The following is a 15,131-nucleotide window of genomic DNA, read 5'->3' on the forward strand; positions in this document are numbered from 1 at the left end:
AAGTAAACAAAGCAGACTTTGCTAGGCATTTACAAAATGAGATGAACTGCTAGTTTGGCTGATGGTTGCTTAGTATGTGAATTTGTTTCTGAAAATGCTGCAGGCTATTTGGAGCTGCGAGAGTCAGTTCTCAGACTTCATTAAAAGAGGCTTTCCCTGAAAGTATTTTTGCAAAAGGGACAGTTTCATTGGAAAACAGTATCGAATCAAATGACATTTACACAGTACTGTGACTCTTGGCGTACCTTCTCACAGCAGATCTGAGTGATTCGCATGTATCCTGAACAATCTTACAAAGCTACAATAGCTCCTGACACCAAACGGAGATTTGTGTCAGATGCAAATTCTGTTATGCTAAGACCATTGAGCCATAACAGCAATCAGGGAAATTAGCAGAACCTAATAGAGAAGGAATAAAGTGGAGGATGCAGCTGCTTGGAGCTCCTGACAGGCTGCAGGAAAACAGCATCTATTTGCATACTATCTATCAGCTCTCATCCATTGATGGATTAATTCTGAGCCACAGACTCCCTGCAGTTCACCTACCAGTCGCTGTAATGAGTCACTGCTGCAGGGAACTGCATAAGGCCCCCCTGTACTCTGTCAAATCTTCCCACAGACAGGGAGTGAGGAGAGGAGCTTTTCAGCTCCCCAGACAATTCCAAAGGTCTGGTCAGTTCTGAAGAAGCCTCCTGCCTCTCTCTGCTTATTCCGTAAGAAAACAAGACCAACTTGTAGACCAAGATAGGTGCTCAATAACTGATGTTTTCCTTTATCCTCTCTCACTCTGTTTCATGCGCTCCCTCACAATAAGGACGTCGGTGAAAGCAGACAGGTGTCCCTTGGGGTCTGAGGGCCTGCCTGGACATACTGGACACTCTGCTTGACAGAATCAGAGGAGTTGGAGGACTTGAATGGCTCTGTGATCTGGAAAAAGACCCCAACTGTTTATTTCTAGGTCACTGGTATAAAACTGGGGTAGCTTGTTACTGGTTAAAAGTGGCCACCTTCTGATTATTGTTTGAGAGCCTGCAGGTCCTAAAGCAAACTACGGGTCTCACCTGTGCTTCTAGTGGACCAATATCTCCACCACAGGAAAAAAAGAAAAAAACCCACTGCCTGAATGAAGGTACCCAAGCCACCATTTGACAAACTTAAACATTTATGGAGGCTGGAACTATATAATCTCTTGTGTCACAACAGACCCTTTTTTATGCTCTCCACACCTACTGATAATTGGCAACATCGGGGGGACGTGCCTAGAAAAGTCTTTATCATACCTGTTCTGTGAACTGAGAATTCCCATTTCCAGATCTTGCAACCCAGTTCATACCACCAAAATTGTATTTTCTAGATGGTCGCATGAGCCCCTCCATGCCCACCTACAGGGTGGTACAGTTATCTTACATCTCTCCGTATTTCATTTACTGTAAAGTGGCTAGTGGTACACGAGCACTCAGCCACGTGGAAGGCTTGAAGTGCAATGTTATGGTCCCAGGTCCTCCAAAGACTGGAAAAGAAGCATGGCAAAGGCAATATGGAAGCATTTATTATGGAAGCAACTCTTAGAGGTGGCAAAGATTGTATTTCAAGGTAACATGCTGAGAAGGCCTGAGGAAATAATAACAGTAAAACATGCTGAAACAGGATGATTCAACTAGTTCACCTTGATGTCATTTTTGACCTGGATTGCTCTTAGCTGCCTTTGAAGAAAGGGTGAGTAATGCCTCAGAACAGTAATGCCTAAGGCCTCCTTGATATAAATGCATGAAAATGGAGGCAGAGTAACAGAAAGCTCTCTTATAAATTCTGCTGTCCACCTAGAAAAATAAGATAAACATTCTTGACTTTCCTACAGGTATGTTGTGGCACAGTGATAGCCTATGAGGAGTTGGGCCCTTTTCCTCATGAACAGTAATTACATTGCAATCATTTAACAATTACTGCCCCACAGTCAGAAACCAGACTTGTTCTCAGCAAAGAGAAACAAAATCAACACCAGTCTTACTGGAAAGACTGAAAAGTGAATGTGATGGCTTGCTATGTCTGAATAGATCATTTATCACAAAATGCATTCTGTGAGAATTTTGCTGTCAAATTTCATTAGGAAGAAGCTGTAAATGCTCAAAGACTTTGCAAGGTCTAGAAAAAGCAGGTCTTGATGAGAGCCAACAAATAACTCTTGAAGGCAATAAACCAAACCAACAACATGAAACAGTCCTATGAAAAGAACAAAAGGATGGGCTTTGCTGTTTAAGATAGTCTGTCTTCTAAAGTTGGACTGACATCCCAGCCCAGGGAAGAATGATTCAAAAGGAGTAAAACTCAACCTGTAGGAACAGAAGTGACATATCTTTCAGAGTGAAGAGCCACTTACTGTTGTGGGAAGATTGGACAGTGGCAAGTAATGAGTGAAGAAGCATTCTGAATACAGGGCTGGACTTGGAATAGCTTCCCTGTATCCGTATGCACCATGGGAAAAGGCTATGGACTGCTCTGACACGGTTGCTGCGTGGATAGTGGATACTCACTGGAAGAAAGGCACAATCTTCCAGAAACAGGCCGGTAGGTATGAGCAATAGGTTTTTGAATAGTTTCTTTTTTTGTAAGTTATCTCTGTTTTCAGGAAAGGCTTGATTTTATATGGATTAGTTAATAAAATAATGCTTACTTTCACGTAACCCATCAATCGTAACTTTCCAAAAGAGGATGGTTACTCTCCTTTTACACTTGGGGAAGCAGAAATGTAGAAAACTAAGGTTTCCAAGGTCCTACAAAAGCCAGATGCATGACAGAGAAGAGAAATAACTCTCTTAGACCTCAGCCAGGTGACCATTTGGCAGTGGAAATGTCATTTCCTAACATGATGAACAATTCTTAACAGGGGCTGTATCACAGTCTGTTGTCTGGTATCATTCTTACATGAAGAAAAGATTCACATCTGTGAGAACTTTTTACCCTTTAAAACAACCTCACATAAAGTGATAGAGGGATGGGATTTTTCTTCTGAGAGTGAAAGCAAGTCACTTTTCCCTGGAACTGTTCCCTCTACATGCTGCTGCCGACGCTGTCGATGCGGTTGTGAATGAGACCCCAGTTCACCATCCCACTGGGCTTTTAACAATGTGTGAATAATTTTCTGTATTAAATAATTAAGTGTAATAGCTGATACAGTACTTCCCACACTGTTGCATTGTGCAGTCATATCATTATTTTTGATCATTTATAATGACATTAAAACCCCCAAGTGCCAGACTGAAAATAAATCTGTCACAATGTTGCAGCAATATGTAAATTCTCTCGGTACGTTTCCTGTGAAGGAAAAGGTCCTCTCTCATCGAAGCTCTTATACAGCTTCTTTAACAGTTTTTGCTGCCTGCTGAATTCTCCATTGATCCTTCAGAAAGCTAAAGGATTGCACAGCTCTGGCTGATCAGTGTTAGAAATTTCACACATTCTATATAGTAATTGGAGGATCTATTTGTGTGCAGAAAATTGCTGGCCCAGTCCTCCAGGAAGGAGAGCATCCTGCATTTAAACAAGAAATGTAATGTGGGAAGCAGCAGAACAAACAGCCTTTTTGTCCCTCACTAATTGCCTCCACCACAACATGAAAGGACAAGTTTTTTTGCACGAAGAGGGAAGTTTGTTCTGTATACTTATTTAATTTTTGGCCTCTTCTTTTGGGGCACTAACAAAGAAACCAGTTGGGACAACTCTGCTGATGCCCTTCCTCAACATACATTTTCCACGAGGAAATGGGAAAGAGACCAGTATACTTCATACAGGATGTCAACCAGTGTTCAGAAGGAAGACTTTGATGCTTCCTGACCCAGATTCCACTAGAGGTATGAGCTAGGATTTACTGTGAAATTCCATTTCTCATCATCTGTCTAGTTTCTTCTGTTACATTCACCTACCAAATGTTTTTCACACTGCATGACTTGTTTAGGTGGAGTCACGCCTATGCCATCTCAGAACATAAGCATATGCACAATAGAAAAACTTTAGTCTGGCACCACTTTCTTCTCCTTCAAAGTGTTGGGAATGGCCAGACTTCCCCTCCCACCCAGACTCAGGAACTGGTGAGGAACACAATGAAATCTAGAAGTATCAAAGAGGGTTCCCTGTACTTTCACATGACAGAGAAGGCAGTTATTTGCTTGCTGACTCCTCATTTGTGGAAATTGTTGCTAAATCAATCATCATTGATTGATTTAGCATCATCCCTAATGTTCTGTTGCAAATTTTCTTTTTCTGTACTAACTGGAGGATTTGTTGTTTGAAGCTCTACAGTTACATCAGGTATACCGTTTGACTTGATGGGCCAGCACTCTAAGACACCAGGATGTGGTTCTTCCTTTCAATGGCACTTCCTTGTAATATGTTGGCAGCACAGACTCCTGAGAAGTTTTGATTTAGGGCCTGGAATAACAAAAGCAGCTGCTTTGGCCTGTGGCTGGTGGGATGCCCTTCCACGTTCTGTGAGAAAGTCTCAACACTGAGCTGCTGTGAGAGTGTTGTGACACAGATTGTGCTGCAAGAGGCCCAGTTACTTTCTTAGCCTCTCTTTTCTCTTCTTTCTCCTGGACATATGGGCAGATAGAAATTCTGCCAAACAAGCGACATCCAGGAGCAAGTCTACCTGATGACCCTCTGTTCCAACCCACTGATAGGTATAAAGGATTGGGAAGACCTGATGATCTATGTCCTGAATAATTATCCCAATTATTTCTTCACATCAAAGTCACCCAAACATGCTGCTCTGACATACAGTACTTCTTCTAGTATTTACTTTTGCAGAAAGGGCTTAGAAAAGAGGCTCATTCTTCCTCCCAGACCTGTGGACATGAAAGACCATACGGTCAAATCTCCAGATGACATGTATGCTATACAAAATGCATGAAACTTCTGGCAGGCAGGTAATCACAGTAAAGAGAAAGCAGAGGAGCAATTAATGAGTGGTTAAGATTCTTTCACTTTTTTAGTGTATTTCCAAAACCCTTGAGCCTGATTCAGCAGTTCCTTGAGAGCCTCGGGCTGACTGCACCATATACAGTGCAGTGTCTGGTCACACACTACAGAGATGTCAAGGATTTCTGGTCATATGGCTGCTGGGCTTGTTGAAGCAACTGAGATTAATTCCAGCTGGGCTACTGGCTGTACAGAAGTTCCAGAGGAATATACAATACATTCAGACTTCACCCAGAAAAAAATTTGGGGTGAAAAAGGAGAGCATTTCTGGGGTAACACGCTGATGCATTTTGCAACGGGGCTGAGATTAATCCACAGAAGTAGCGAAATACATTGCACCCAACTTTTATTGCAAATTATTCTGACGAGACAGTCCACAGGGAGGCTCTGTGGCTGAGATACTGATGTGTTTGAACATGGAGACCTGGGATGTCTGCCACGAACTTCAATAAGATGTAGAAGCACAAAAAGATGTTCATTAGCTTAAAAGCTATGGGTTTTAATTCAGTTTTTAATTTTCTAAAAATCCCTTTCCATGTTTACTTTTCCTTTCAGCCCTGTTTCTGTTTTTCTTTTTCTTTTCCTTACATCATATTTTGTCCAATCATTTCTTTCTCCATTTTATTATTACTTTTTTCTTTCAGGGTCTTCAGTTTATTTTTTTTCTTTCTGCTTTTAAGGATATTCTGTCCCTTTGCACTCTCCATTATCTGTGTATGGCTTTTCCTCCCCTCCAGCTTTGGTTTCTCTCGTTTCCCCCAAGACATGGTCCTTCCTTGTTAGTTTAGTTCTCTCACTTTCTTCAGTTCACACACTCTCTTACCTGATTATTCCTAGTTCTCTCCATGCTCACTATTTCTTACCCAACATCAAGCAGAGCTCACTCTTCCTTTTTGTTGAATGAGGTATATTTTTTCCCCACCCACAGATCCTGAAACATATTAGCTTTCTCACCCCTTCTTTTGCCTTTTAAAACACTTGTTCCAGCCAAAGGCAGGGTGGTGGTTGGAGACTGCCCTTCCTATTGCACTGGGTAGGTGACTCAGTCAGCAAATGCTCCATGTCTAGATGCTGTCCCTCCAAAACAGAAAGGGTAATACTGAAGCTGAGGAGAGGAGACAATTAGATGATTACTTAGGTTAAGAACCTGCCAAAACCAGCAGAGAAAATATGCGAAGAGCCATCTGACAACCAGAATTGTGTGGCCAAACTCCATGAGAGGGAGGCAGCTGCCTGCACCATGGGCTCACATATACATTTACACAACCTAAACTACTAATTTATACCACCTTACTTCATCCCAGACCATGTGATTCTTAACTAAATATGATTCCTATGTCTGTTGGATGGACCTGAAGTGTTTTTCAGTGCTGGGCAAAAGACCACTCAATTGTAACCAGTTTTCCTGACGTTTTTGTATCAGTGCAGAATGTCTTTGCTTTCTCTGTATAAGCTGGAGAAATAAAACACTGTGATGAATGATGCCAGGGCAGCATCCTAAGCTACATGGGTATTTCTAAAGGTACTGGAATGAAGAAGTACCAAAAGCATTAGATTTCCAAAATTAACCAACCTTGTTTCTGTAGTGCAAGGGGATAGATTGGATATAAATTTCAGTTGTTTGTGAAAATCCTGAAGCCTCTGTCCTCACCAAGGAATGACAGATTATGGTTATGGTGAGAAAGAAGAATGCAAGTAGTATGAAGCAGCCAGTGTGACTTTAGGAGAGATTGCTCAAAGATCTGTTTATAGGCATAAATGTACTAGAAATGGAGTAGTAAAAAGGGGACAAAAACAGATGAGTCATTTTGCAGTTTTGAGAAGAGATATCAGTGCACCAAATGCATGATAAATGCTGACTGAGAGGAGCTTAAAGAGGAATAAAGAAGGGCAAATACATCAGGGGAGATCGCATAAAGACGCATAGATCCATCAATACATGGAGACTAAGAAATAAGCATGGGCGACACTCATGACTTCCACTACTCAGAGGGTCATAGCTCTTCCTGGGATCACATGGGATTATACGCCTTGTACTGAATTTGAAACTTGTTTGAAACAGTGCACAGAAGTCTGAACTCTGCTACATGGAAATGACATTAAAGAATGGCAAGAATTCAGAGTAAAGTAGCAGTGATAAATGAGGGACTGAACTAACTATCTAAGGCAGGACAGATGGCGTTGTTACAGGCTGCTTTACAAGTAACATCCATAAACACCCAGGGAAGAAAGGTGCTGACAGTGTCTGGTAAATGGAATAGACTTGTGATCTGTAGTTTCTCTGATAGTCATAATTCCACAGAGGAAATCCCCAAGATTCCCTTTCCACACACAGACCTAGATTTGACAAAATATATGAACATGTGCTTTACTTTATGTATGGGAGTCATTCCACTGATATGTCTTGCCTACTTCGAGATGACAGGGACAGCGGTAGAAAATTCATAGCTCTTGGATTACTAGTCCTGCCCTAGCTAATAAGAGGATAGATGAAATGTTTCCTGAAAGAAAAAGTAGATGTGGTTCATCAATAAAACAGCTCATTCCAGAAGCTGGAAAAATCTGAAGTTCCTGGAGGAATATCCATCCCCATATTAGCACATTCGTTGACAGATGGCGCAGCTTCATATGAATAGGAATGTTAAGTTGTTGTCTTTGAGTTGAAAAAATAAACCCTAGGCAGGTTTTGTAGAGCAGCTGGTCCTTCATGGACTGGTGCTTATGGGGATTTCTTCTTTAAGAAGCTAGGACAGTGGTAGCTGTGAGCACCCCAGAGAGCACAGCACCTCTCATTCCCTTTAGTAGTTTTCTCTGGAAAAAGCATGAAGTAGCAGCAGCGTGCTCTATGCAGGAACTGGAAAATAGCTCACCAGACTGGCTAGAGAATTTATAAAATTAGAAAAACAAAGCAGCAAAAGGCCTTGGCTCAACAGCATTACTTTTAGACTGTCTCTTTGAAGTAACTAGTCCTGAATCAGTTTATGAGCGTCAGCCAAGACAAACACTCAGGTCCATTTGGAAGTTTTGCTTCAGAGCAGCACATTAATACTCTGTAAGGAGATGCAGGGCTTGTAGTGGATGTTTTCTTTATCAGCAGCCCTAATCATCTCAAATCTCTCTTGCTCATTGTTAGCACACCCTCATGTCAAGACTGCATCAGACATAGATGAGCTGTCTTACACAATGCTTAGATTTATCCTGCAAAAAACCTGGGAGAACTGATCCTCTCCTCCAGAAAATGTGCCACACAGAAACACTGGGGCTCTCAGAGGCTGGCTTTCTCCCTGCCTGGCATGCACTACCTATACCAGCAGCAGCTGCTCCAGCTAACGCACCCCTCTTCTCTATAGCCCCCCTGGAGACTACACAAACCAAAACTCTGTTCACAGAAGATGGCCAATAAAAAGGACAGGTAACAAAGGGACTTGCTGACTAGAGTAACCGATCTCAACACTAACAGTAATTTTAGTCAGGAAAGCCCTTGTCTTTCTACCCCCTTCACATACTTTCTGTAAGTGTTAGGAGATGAGCCCTGACTCAGACTTGGCTCCTTATTCCTACACCTGGCCTTTCAGTGAGTAAATCCTTGCTCTTACTGCAAGAACTAGTTGCTGGGCTGGATTATCCATGTAGATTCTTTGCAGTCAGGCACATACGTGATCCTACTTAATGTCTATGCAACTGACTGCATTTGCTTTTTTACCTTTACTATCAAGAGTAGCAAATAAGAAGGACATGTCTCCTCACAGAATAGGAGTGAAGAAATAAAAACTGGATACAGTAAAAAATCTATTCAGTCAGAGACTGCCACCTTTTCGGTTGTTACGCAGGTAATACACAGGCAGCATTGCAGTGCATTATATTACTTAATATAATAGCGATTGCCACACCACTGCCTGCAGCAGGAACTCTGCGTATTAGGAACTCCAGGCTTCCCCCAAAGCTTTTTTGCATGAGCGCATCCCTGTTGTGACTTCTGTAAGAAGCTAGGGCGATAGCAGCTCTGAGTACCTCAGAGATCTGTCCCAGTTCCCTTAACAATTCTCTCTGGTAAAGGTATGAATAAAAAGCAGCTTGTTCTACCTTGCACAGATGGAGAAAACCACGATCCTCTGTTGCTGCTGCAGACCATTCATTCCAAGGTGCCTTTAGGAAGCGACTGTGCAAGGGAGAGCTCTGTGGCAGCTGCTTCAGAGTTACAAGTCAGTTACTGCACTGCTTGCTGTAGCTGAAGGTTAGCTGCAGCACCCACTGCTGCGTTAGGCACCACAAAGTTGGAGAAAACAGAGCAAATTATACCAGCTTCCGTTCTGTGCTTAGTTCTGTTCTGCCACATTCTCCTGGGGCTTGTCACTAAGGCAAGGACACACCACCTTCAGCTACCCAAGTTTCCTGCTTACTTGCTGTCAGTCATAAAGCTTACAGCTCCCTCATTTTAGGGTACTCTTCAGATAGAAAAGTGTGGTGTTTGGGTATAAATTCAAAATGAGACAAACAGCTTAAACAAAGGCTGGTTTGTGTTTTATTGCTCTGGAAATGGCAGCCCAATCTGTCTTCAGCAGAGATCTTGTGAGCATTTAAGCTTGCCATTTCACATCTGGGAAACGCTAATATCACTTAGCATCTCATTTCTTTGTCTGGGTGACTTGTTTGGTTAGAGGGGAGAGGATGATGACTGAGTTGTAGTGATGTTCACCCAGATGACAATGAAATCCTTTTGGACTTTTTCAGCTGGTGTTCCTGGGGACAACCTCCATCTGCAAATGTATGAATTGCATCGCATAATAGGAGGACACGAGGTCTGGCCAAGCAGAAGGCTAACAACTTTCTCCATGCTGGGAGACTCCCACATCAGAACATATTCTAGGCAAATTCAGCTTCAATCCCAAATGTGCAACCTAAAGAGAAGCATATTGTGCCCCCCAGTGTTGGTCCACATCAGTCCAAATGGTACTGAACAGAGAACGGCAAGTTACACAAGGCATTCTGATGTTTCCAAACTTGAGTCACTGAACTGGTACTCAATATAAACCAGTGTGTATATACTGCTGGAGGCACGTCTTTTGCTGTATTAGTTGTTTTCACAAGTTCATTCCTGTTTTTCTTCCCTGTAAATCCTGTGGTTCCATTTTTTAAAACGTTGTTTATTTTCCTGAATTATTTAATTAAAATAGCAGTTTAAGAGTTAGTACTATTTTTGGCATACAGGCCAGACTAGGATTTGAAACAGATTTATTCTTTTCGCTGGCTATTCTTTCAACCTGAGGTTGTTGTCAGATCCTTAGTTGAAAAAACTTTATTAATACTCTACTATTCTGGTCACAAGGAAAACTTCTTTTATATTCTCACTTTTACTATAGTGTAGTAGCTGGGGGTTTAGTTTGGAAATTACAGAATCATGGAAAATTGGGCTGAGAAGGATCTCGTGAGATGGTCTAGTCCATTCCCCTGTCCCAAGGCAGATCATACATTCCTAAACTGTTTCTAATGAAAGGTTCCCCTATCTTAAAACCTCAGATTATGGAGATTCCACAATCTCTTTAGGCAATCTGTTCCAATGTTTTGCTATCCAGAGGATACATGTTTACCCTCAGTCCATTTTGTTTAATACTTTGTTGTGCTGCAAAACTTGAAAAGGAGATTGAACACAGGAAAGTAAGACACAGGAAGTAGAAAGGACCTCCAATATCATCAAGTCCAATTCCTTACTGTTAGAGGCAACCATGTCAGGTAAAGCCTTCCTTGTATATGTACAGAGCTCAATATTTGAACTGGTTGAATTTTTCCCCTAAATGCTCAAAACAAATTCTATGAGAACCTCATGTTTCTCAAAGTTAAGAATCTCCTGCAAAGTAGAACCATGAAGTCAGAAGAACATTACAAAGCCTGTGAGATACATTTCTGGGTGTAAATGTGCAGATAATATTTTTACAAAGTACCAGAAAATTTACTTGCTAATAGACATGGCAAAATCTCAAAAGTGAAAGGTAGATCCCTCCTGAAAATTACAATTCCTTCTGAAACAGATGATGATACTTCTAAATTTCCAAAGACAGTGTTTGAGATCTCACGAAAAAAAAAAAAAAATCAGTCCTTCACCAGCACTGCGTAAGATGCTCTTAACTTTCAAGAGAACTACATCTGAGAAAAGATAGTGATATTTGGCTCAGGAAAAAAATAAAATTGTGACTCTTGTAAGAAGAAGTTTTAGAAAGTGTGGAAGAAGGAGAGAGGGGCTGGGTGGGAGTAAAGTCAATACAGAGTTAACAAGAAAAAGTAAGACCAAATTCAGTAGAATTGGAGAGCAAAGTTTCTGAGCTGAGGATGAAGAAGATGTTAGGTTAGAGCTGGGAGGAGCTCTTAACTTCAGTGATCCCGTAAATGTTTAACATGAAGGACAAGCATGACTGTCAGTCATGATTGTTCTCATCTTTACCAATGTCATAACTGATACTCCAGACAATATTTGCCAAGCCCAATGTATCAAGGTATCCTTCAAGATACAACCCCATGTACCAAGATATCATTGAAGATATGAAATGGCATGAGGTACATGTACTTAGGTATCTGGATTCCACTCTATGTGACACACCACTGAATTTAAACCCCAAAGAAGAAAGCCTTGCGTAATCTTAAATTATGTGAGGTCAGAATCTTTGTCCTTCTGCAGAAGCTGTGCCAACTTAATTGGAAGAGCTTGTACATTATAATCATACCCGATGGTGCAGCTATACTAGCAGAATGCCATGGCCCAATGGACAGGACAATACTTTCAGACAGGACCTGGTGGGGTACTGAATATTATCAATGAAGTCTTAAATTCAAAACTAAAGTAATCCAAACTATCATTGAGATGTAGCCCTCCCAGAAAAAACATTTTTTTCCAAAGCTCATAACTCAAAATGAGTCATGCTTGATTAACTTCACTTGGGCCAGGAGACTAATCATGGAATGTTATTTATAGTTTATTTAAGGAAAGTCAGAGAGAGCATTAGAATAACATTCAGAATGGAAAACATGTTATAGCCTTAACATAGTGTCACTATTATAACTTAATGAAAACAGAGAACTAGGAACCTTCTCTATTAGCAGGTGTTGCCTTTTTTTTTTTTTAGTGTGTCTACTCTCCAGTGAAAAAGTTATTAAATATATGTGAGACTCCAATCCAGAGAGCAACTGTCCAGCTCAGTTATTGGTGGGGTAATAGATCAGAAAGTTTCACCTCCTCCTTCTCCTCACAGCTGCCCCGCACACATGCACACACACACAGAGGCCAGGAAACTCTACGCCTATAGCACCTACCTTGGGTTTGAAGGCGATTAATTTCAGAACCATCTCAACAGTGAAGAGGCCAGTGAAGAGCATGTTGAGGATATTCATGGCTTCCTTGAACATGCAGCTCTGACCGTAGTGCTGAAAAATAGCATCCCGGCAGCAGCGTGAGGAACAGACATACCAGCTCATCAGGAATCCACAGGGCCCCTCCTGATCTCCCTTCACGTTGAGGTTCTCTAAAGAAAACCCCAGTATGCTCCATTTTTTCAATTTAGAATTCCCATCTCCCTTCACACATAAGCATTCCCATATTTCCAGCCATTTTTGCCATCTGGCTCTCCTATCTTTTTAAAAAATCTTTTTGAGTGGGGGTTACCAAAATCGCACTTATCATTCCAGTTAAGGGCTCATTATAAATTTGCATAATGGTACAAGACAGTCTCCAATTGTGTTTGTTATCTCACTGTTCCATAACACTTGGATTACTTTTTTGTTTGATTGCTACTGCACAGTGAACAGGGGTTTCATTGAGCTCTTCATAATGATACCAAGTCATTCCCCAAGTAATTACACTTAATTCAAGATTCTGCAAAGTACACGAGCAGCTCAAATCATATCTTTCCAATATTCATTATCTTGCATTTGTCAACTCTGAATTAAATTTGCAAGCATGCTGCCCATTCACTTAACTTTATTAAGATCTTATGAAGTTACTCTCTGTCTTCTATTGATTAATTCAAATAGCGTCTTCTGCAAATGTTGCCACCTCACTCGCCATATCCCCATTTCCAGATCATTATACTTGAGACTGATTGCACTGCCTTATTCTAAGGTCACCTTCCAGTTCATGTTACAAGACCCCACTTGTAGTTGCTTAACTTTGATAAACTTTAACCAGCTGGGATGAATTTTCATATTCTGCATTGATTCAGGGTAATTTATTTAAAGGAGTTTCAGTTAAAACAATTCAGCTGCAGCTGAAAGCCAGGCCAGGGAAAAATACATTGTTGATTTCAAAATCTCTTGTAACATTTTCCTTGAAAGACTCTAGTACCTGCAGGACTCTGCTTAAAAACTTGGAATTTTACTGGAACGTGGCTTTGTGTTTGCTGTCTCTTATGTTGTTTGACCCAAATCCGGCCACAATATAAGCCTTTGAAAAGCTGTACTTTTCTCAAGATGGACATAGACTTCCTAGAATCTCCAGAGATGCTGCGCTGCCTGTGGGCTCACAAACATCTCACAGCTTCTACCTGCCCTGGGCGTGCACCATTGTCACAGCAACTGAGCATGCTTCAAAGCTTCAGAGTGAACACAATAGTCCCTCTATTGCTTCATGACAGCAGGGCAGTAGATATTTCAGCTGAGAGCAGAGCACTTTCTTGTGCTCATGCTGCCTTATTCCTTTGTTGGTGCCTTAGGCAACACAGCAGATGAAGTCTTTTCAATGGGGATGGTAAAGAGCTAGACCAGATGAGGAAAAGTTAGGGGCATCAAGAAACCTGTGAGATTGGACTGGAGACAGTGAGAGAAAATAAGGTGAAAACTGACTGTGAATATAGACTTAGACTGTTAGTGAGTGATAGGAAACTGAGGTTAGTTTTGAGGGGAGGCTGGGAGTGGGGCAGACTGGGATTCATCCAGTGGAAAATGTAGTGGTGGTATGCTAAGGTCAAAGGGGTGTAGGAGTGTGTGGAGAGTTGGACTCACAGTAAGGGACAAACTAGAGAAGGGAAAGGGCAGAGAGAGAGAGGAAAGGAGGTCCTTGGAGGGGTAACTGCAGCTGGGAGTCTGTGTAGTGGGGAGAAGGACTGGTCGAGGAGTGGGGATCTGGACTGTCTGGGGCACAGACCAGGGAAGGGAGTTCAGGGACTGGCTGGGTGAGGGGGAAGGATGGGTTTCAGGGAGGAGAGTGATGGGAAGACTAGCTCTTAAGCAGACAGTGTAGAAGAGAATGGGGCTTGAGTGGTCAAGGAAACTGGGAGTGTGGAGATAGGCTTAGCAGGTGGAGTGGCTAAGCTTAGTAAAGGTTTTGACTCCTTCCCCTTTAGTGCTGTTCCACCTGCACATGTTAATCTACTACCTCTATTCGATATTCCTGTAGATCCAGCCACAAATGTTTGTTTGGTGGATTCACATTAGACGTTTGGAAAACCTTCACACAGTAAAGAAAATGAACATGCAGCATAGTGGGCAGTAAGACAATCAGTAGCATCAGTAGTGAAGCAAGTTAGGCAAACACCTATCAAGAAATGCTTTAGGTGGAGCTGATCCAGCCTTTAGGTAATGGGAGAGACAATATGGCCTCTAGAGAATCTTTCTAGACAATTTCTATGGTTCTTAAAACAGAATAAAGGAGATACTAGGGCCTTCCTACCCTCTACCCCCCATTTCCTTGATTGTATTTTTTGCCAAAATATTTGCTCTCTAATTTTTAACACAGAAAAGCCCAAAATTTAAAATTCAGATCTCAGGTGAGTGGCAGTTCCGGGCTTATTCCTGCATTTCATAGAAGACAAGTCAGAATTGAGAAGTCACTTGTTATTATAGTGGCCACTGAATTGGTCTGTGATGTAACTGTTGGCTTTTTTCATTTGTTTATTTTTAAGGAATTAGAACAGAATTGTTGAAAGCATCAGATATTAGCAGGAAGAGGAGGAGAGGCAGATTCCTCATTTTAACTAAATGTCATCAGGAGTGAACATGGTACAATGGTTTTTATCATGTCTCTGCCCCTCTCCCTCAATGCATGGTGTGAAGGTGGAAGTAGGTCTCAACCTTGGCCATTTCTACATTTTCCCCAACAAAGTCTAATAATTCATCACCTGTAAGGTTTTCTGCTTGCTTACTTACTTGCATGGCCAGGCAGATGGTGTTCAGCA

At 41.6% G+C, this 15,131-nt stretch overlaps 1 protein-coding gene across 1 annotated transcript in view; it reads right to left on the minus strand.

Moving 5' to 3' along the window:
* Nucleotides 1–15,131, minus strand: part of CACNA1C (calcium channel, voltage-dependent, L type, alpha 1C subunit) — a 422,263-nt gene that overhangs the window by 56,354 nt on the left and 350,778 nt on the right. Inside the window, 2 exon segments of the mRNA XM_009332885.1 lie at nucleotides 12,277–12,387; nucleotides 15,103–15,131. The exon segment at nucleotides 15,103–15,131 is cut by the window's right edge and continues 12 nt beyond it. Of these exon segments, the coding sequence (XP_009331160.1) occupies nucleotides 12,277–12,387; nucleotides 15,103–15,131 (140 nt within the window).

This window comes from Pygoscelis adeliae, unplaced genomic scaffold (assembly GCF_000699105.1).
Source record: "Pygoscelis adeliae isolate BGI_AS28 unplaced genomic scaffold, ASM69910v1 Scaffold38, whole genome shotgun sequence".
NCBI lineage: Eukaryota > Metazoa > Chordata > Aves > Sphenisciformes > Spheniscidae > Pygoscelis > Pygoscelis adeliae.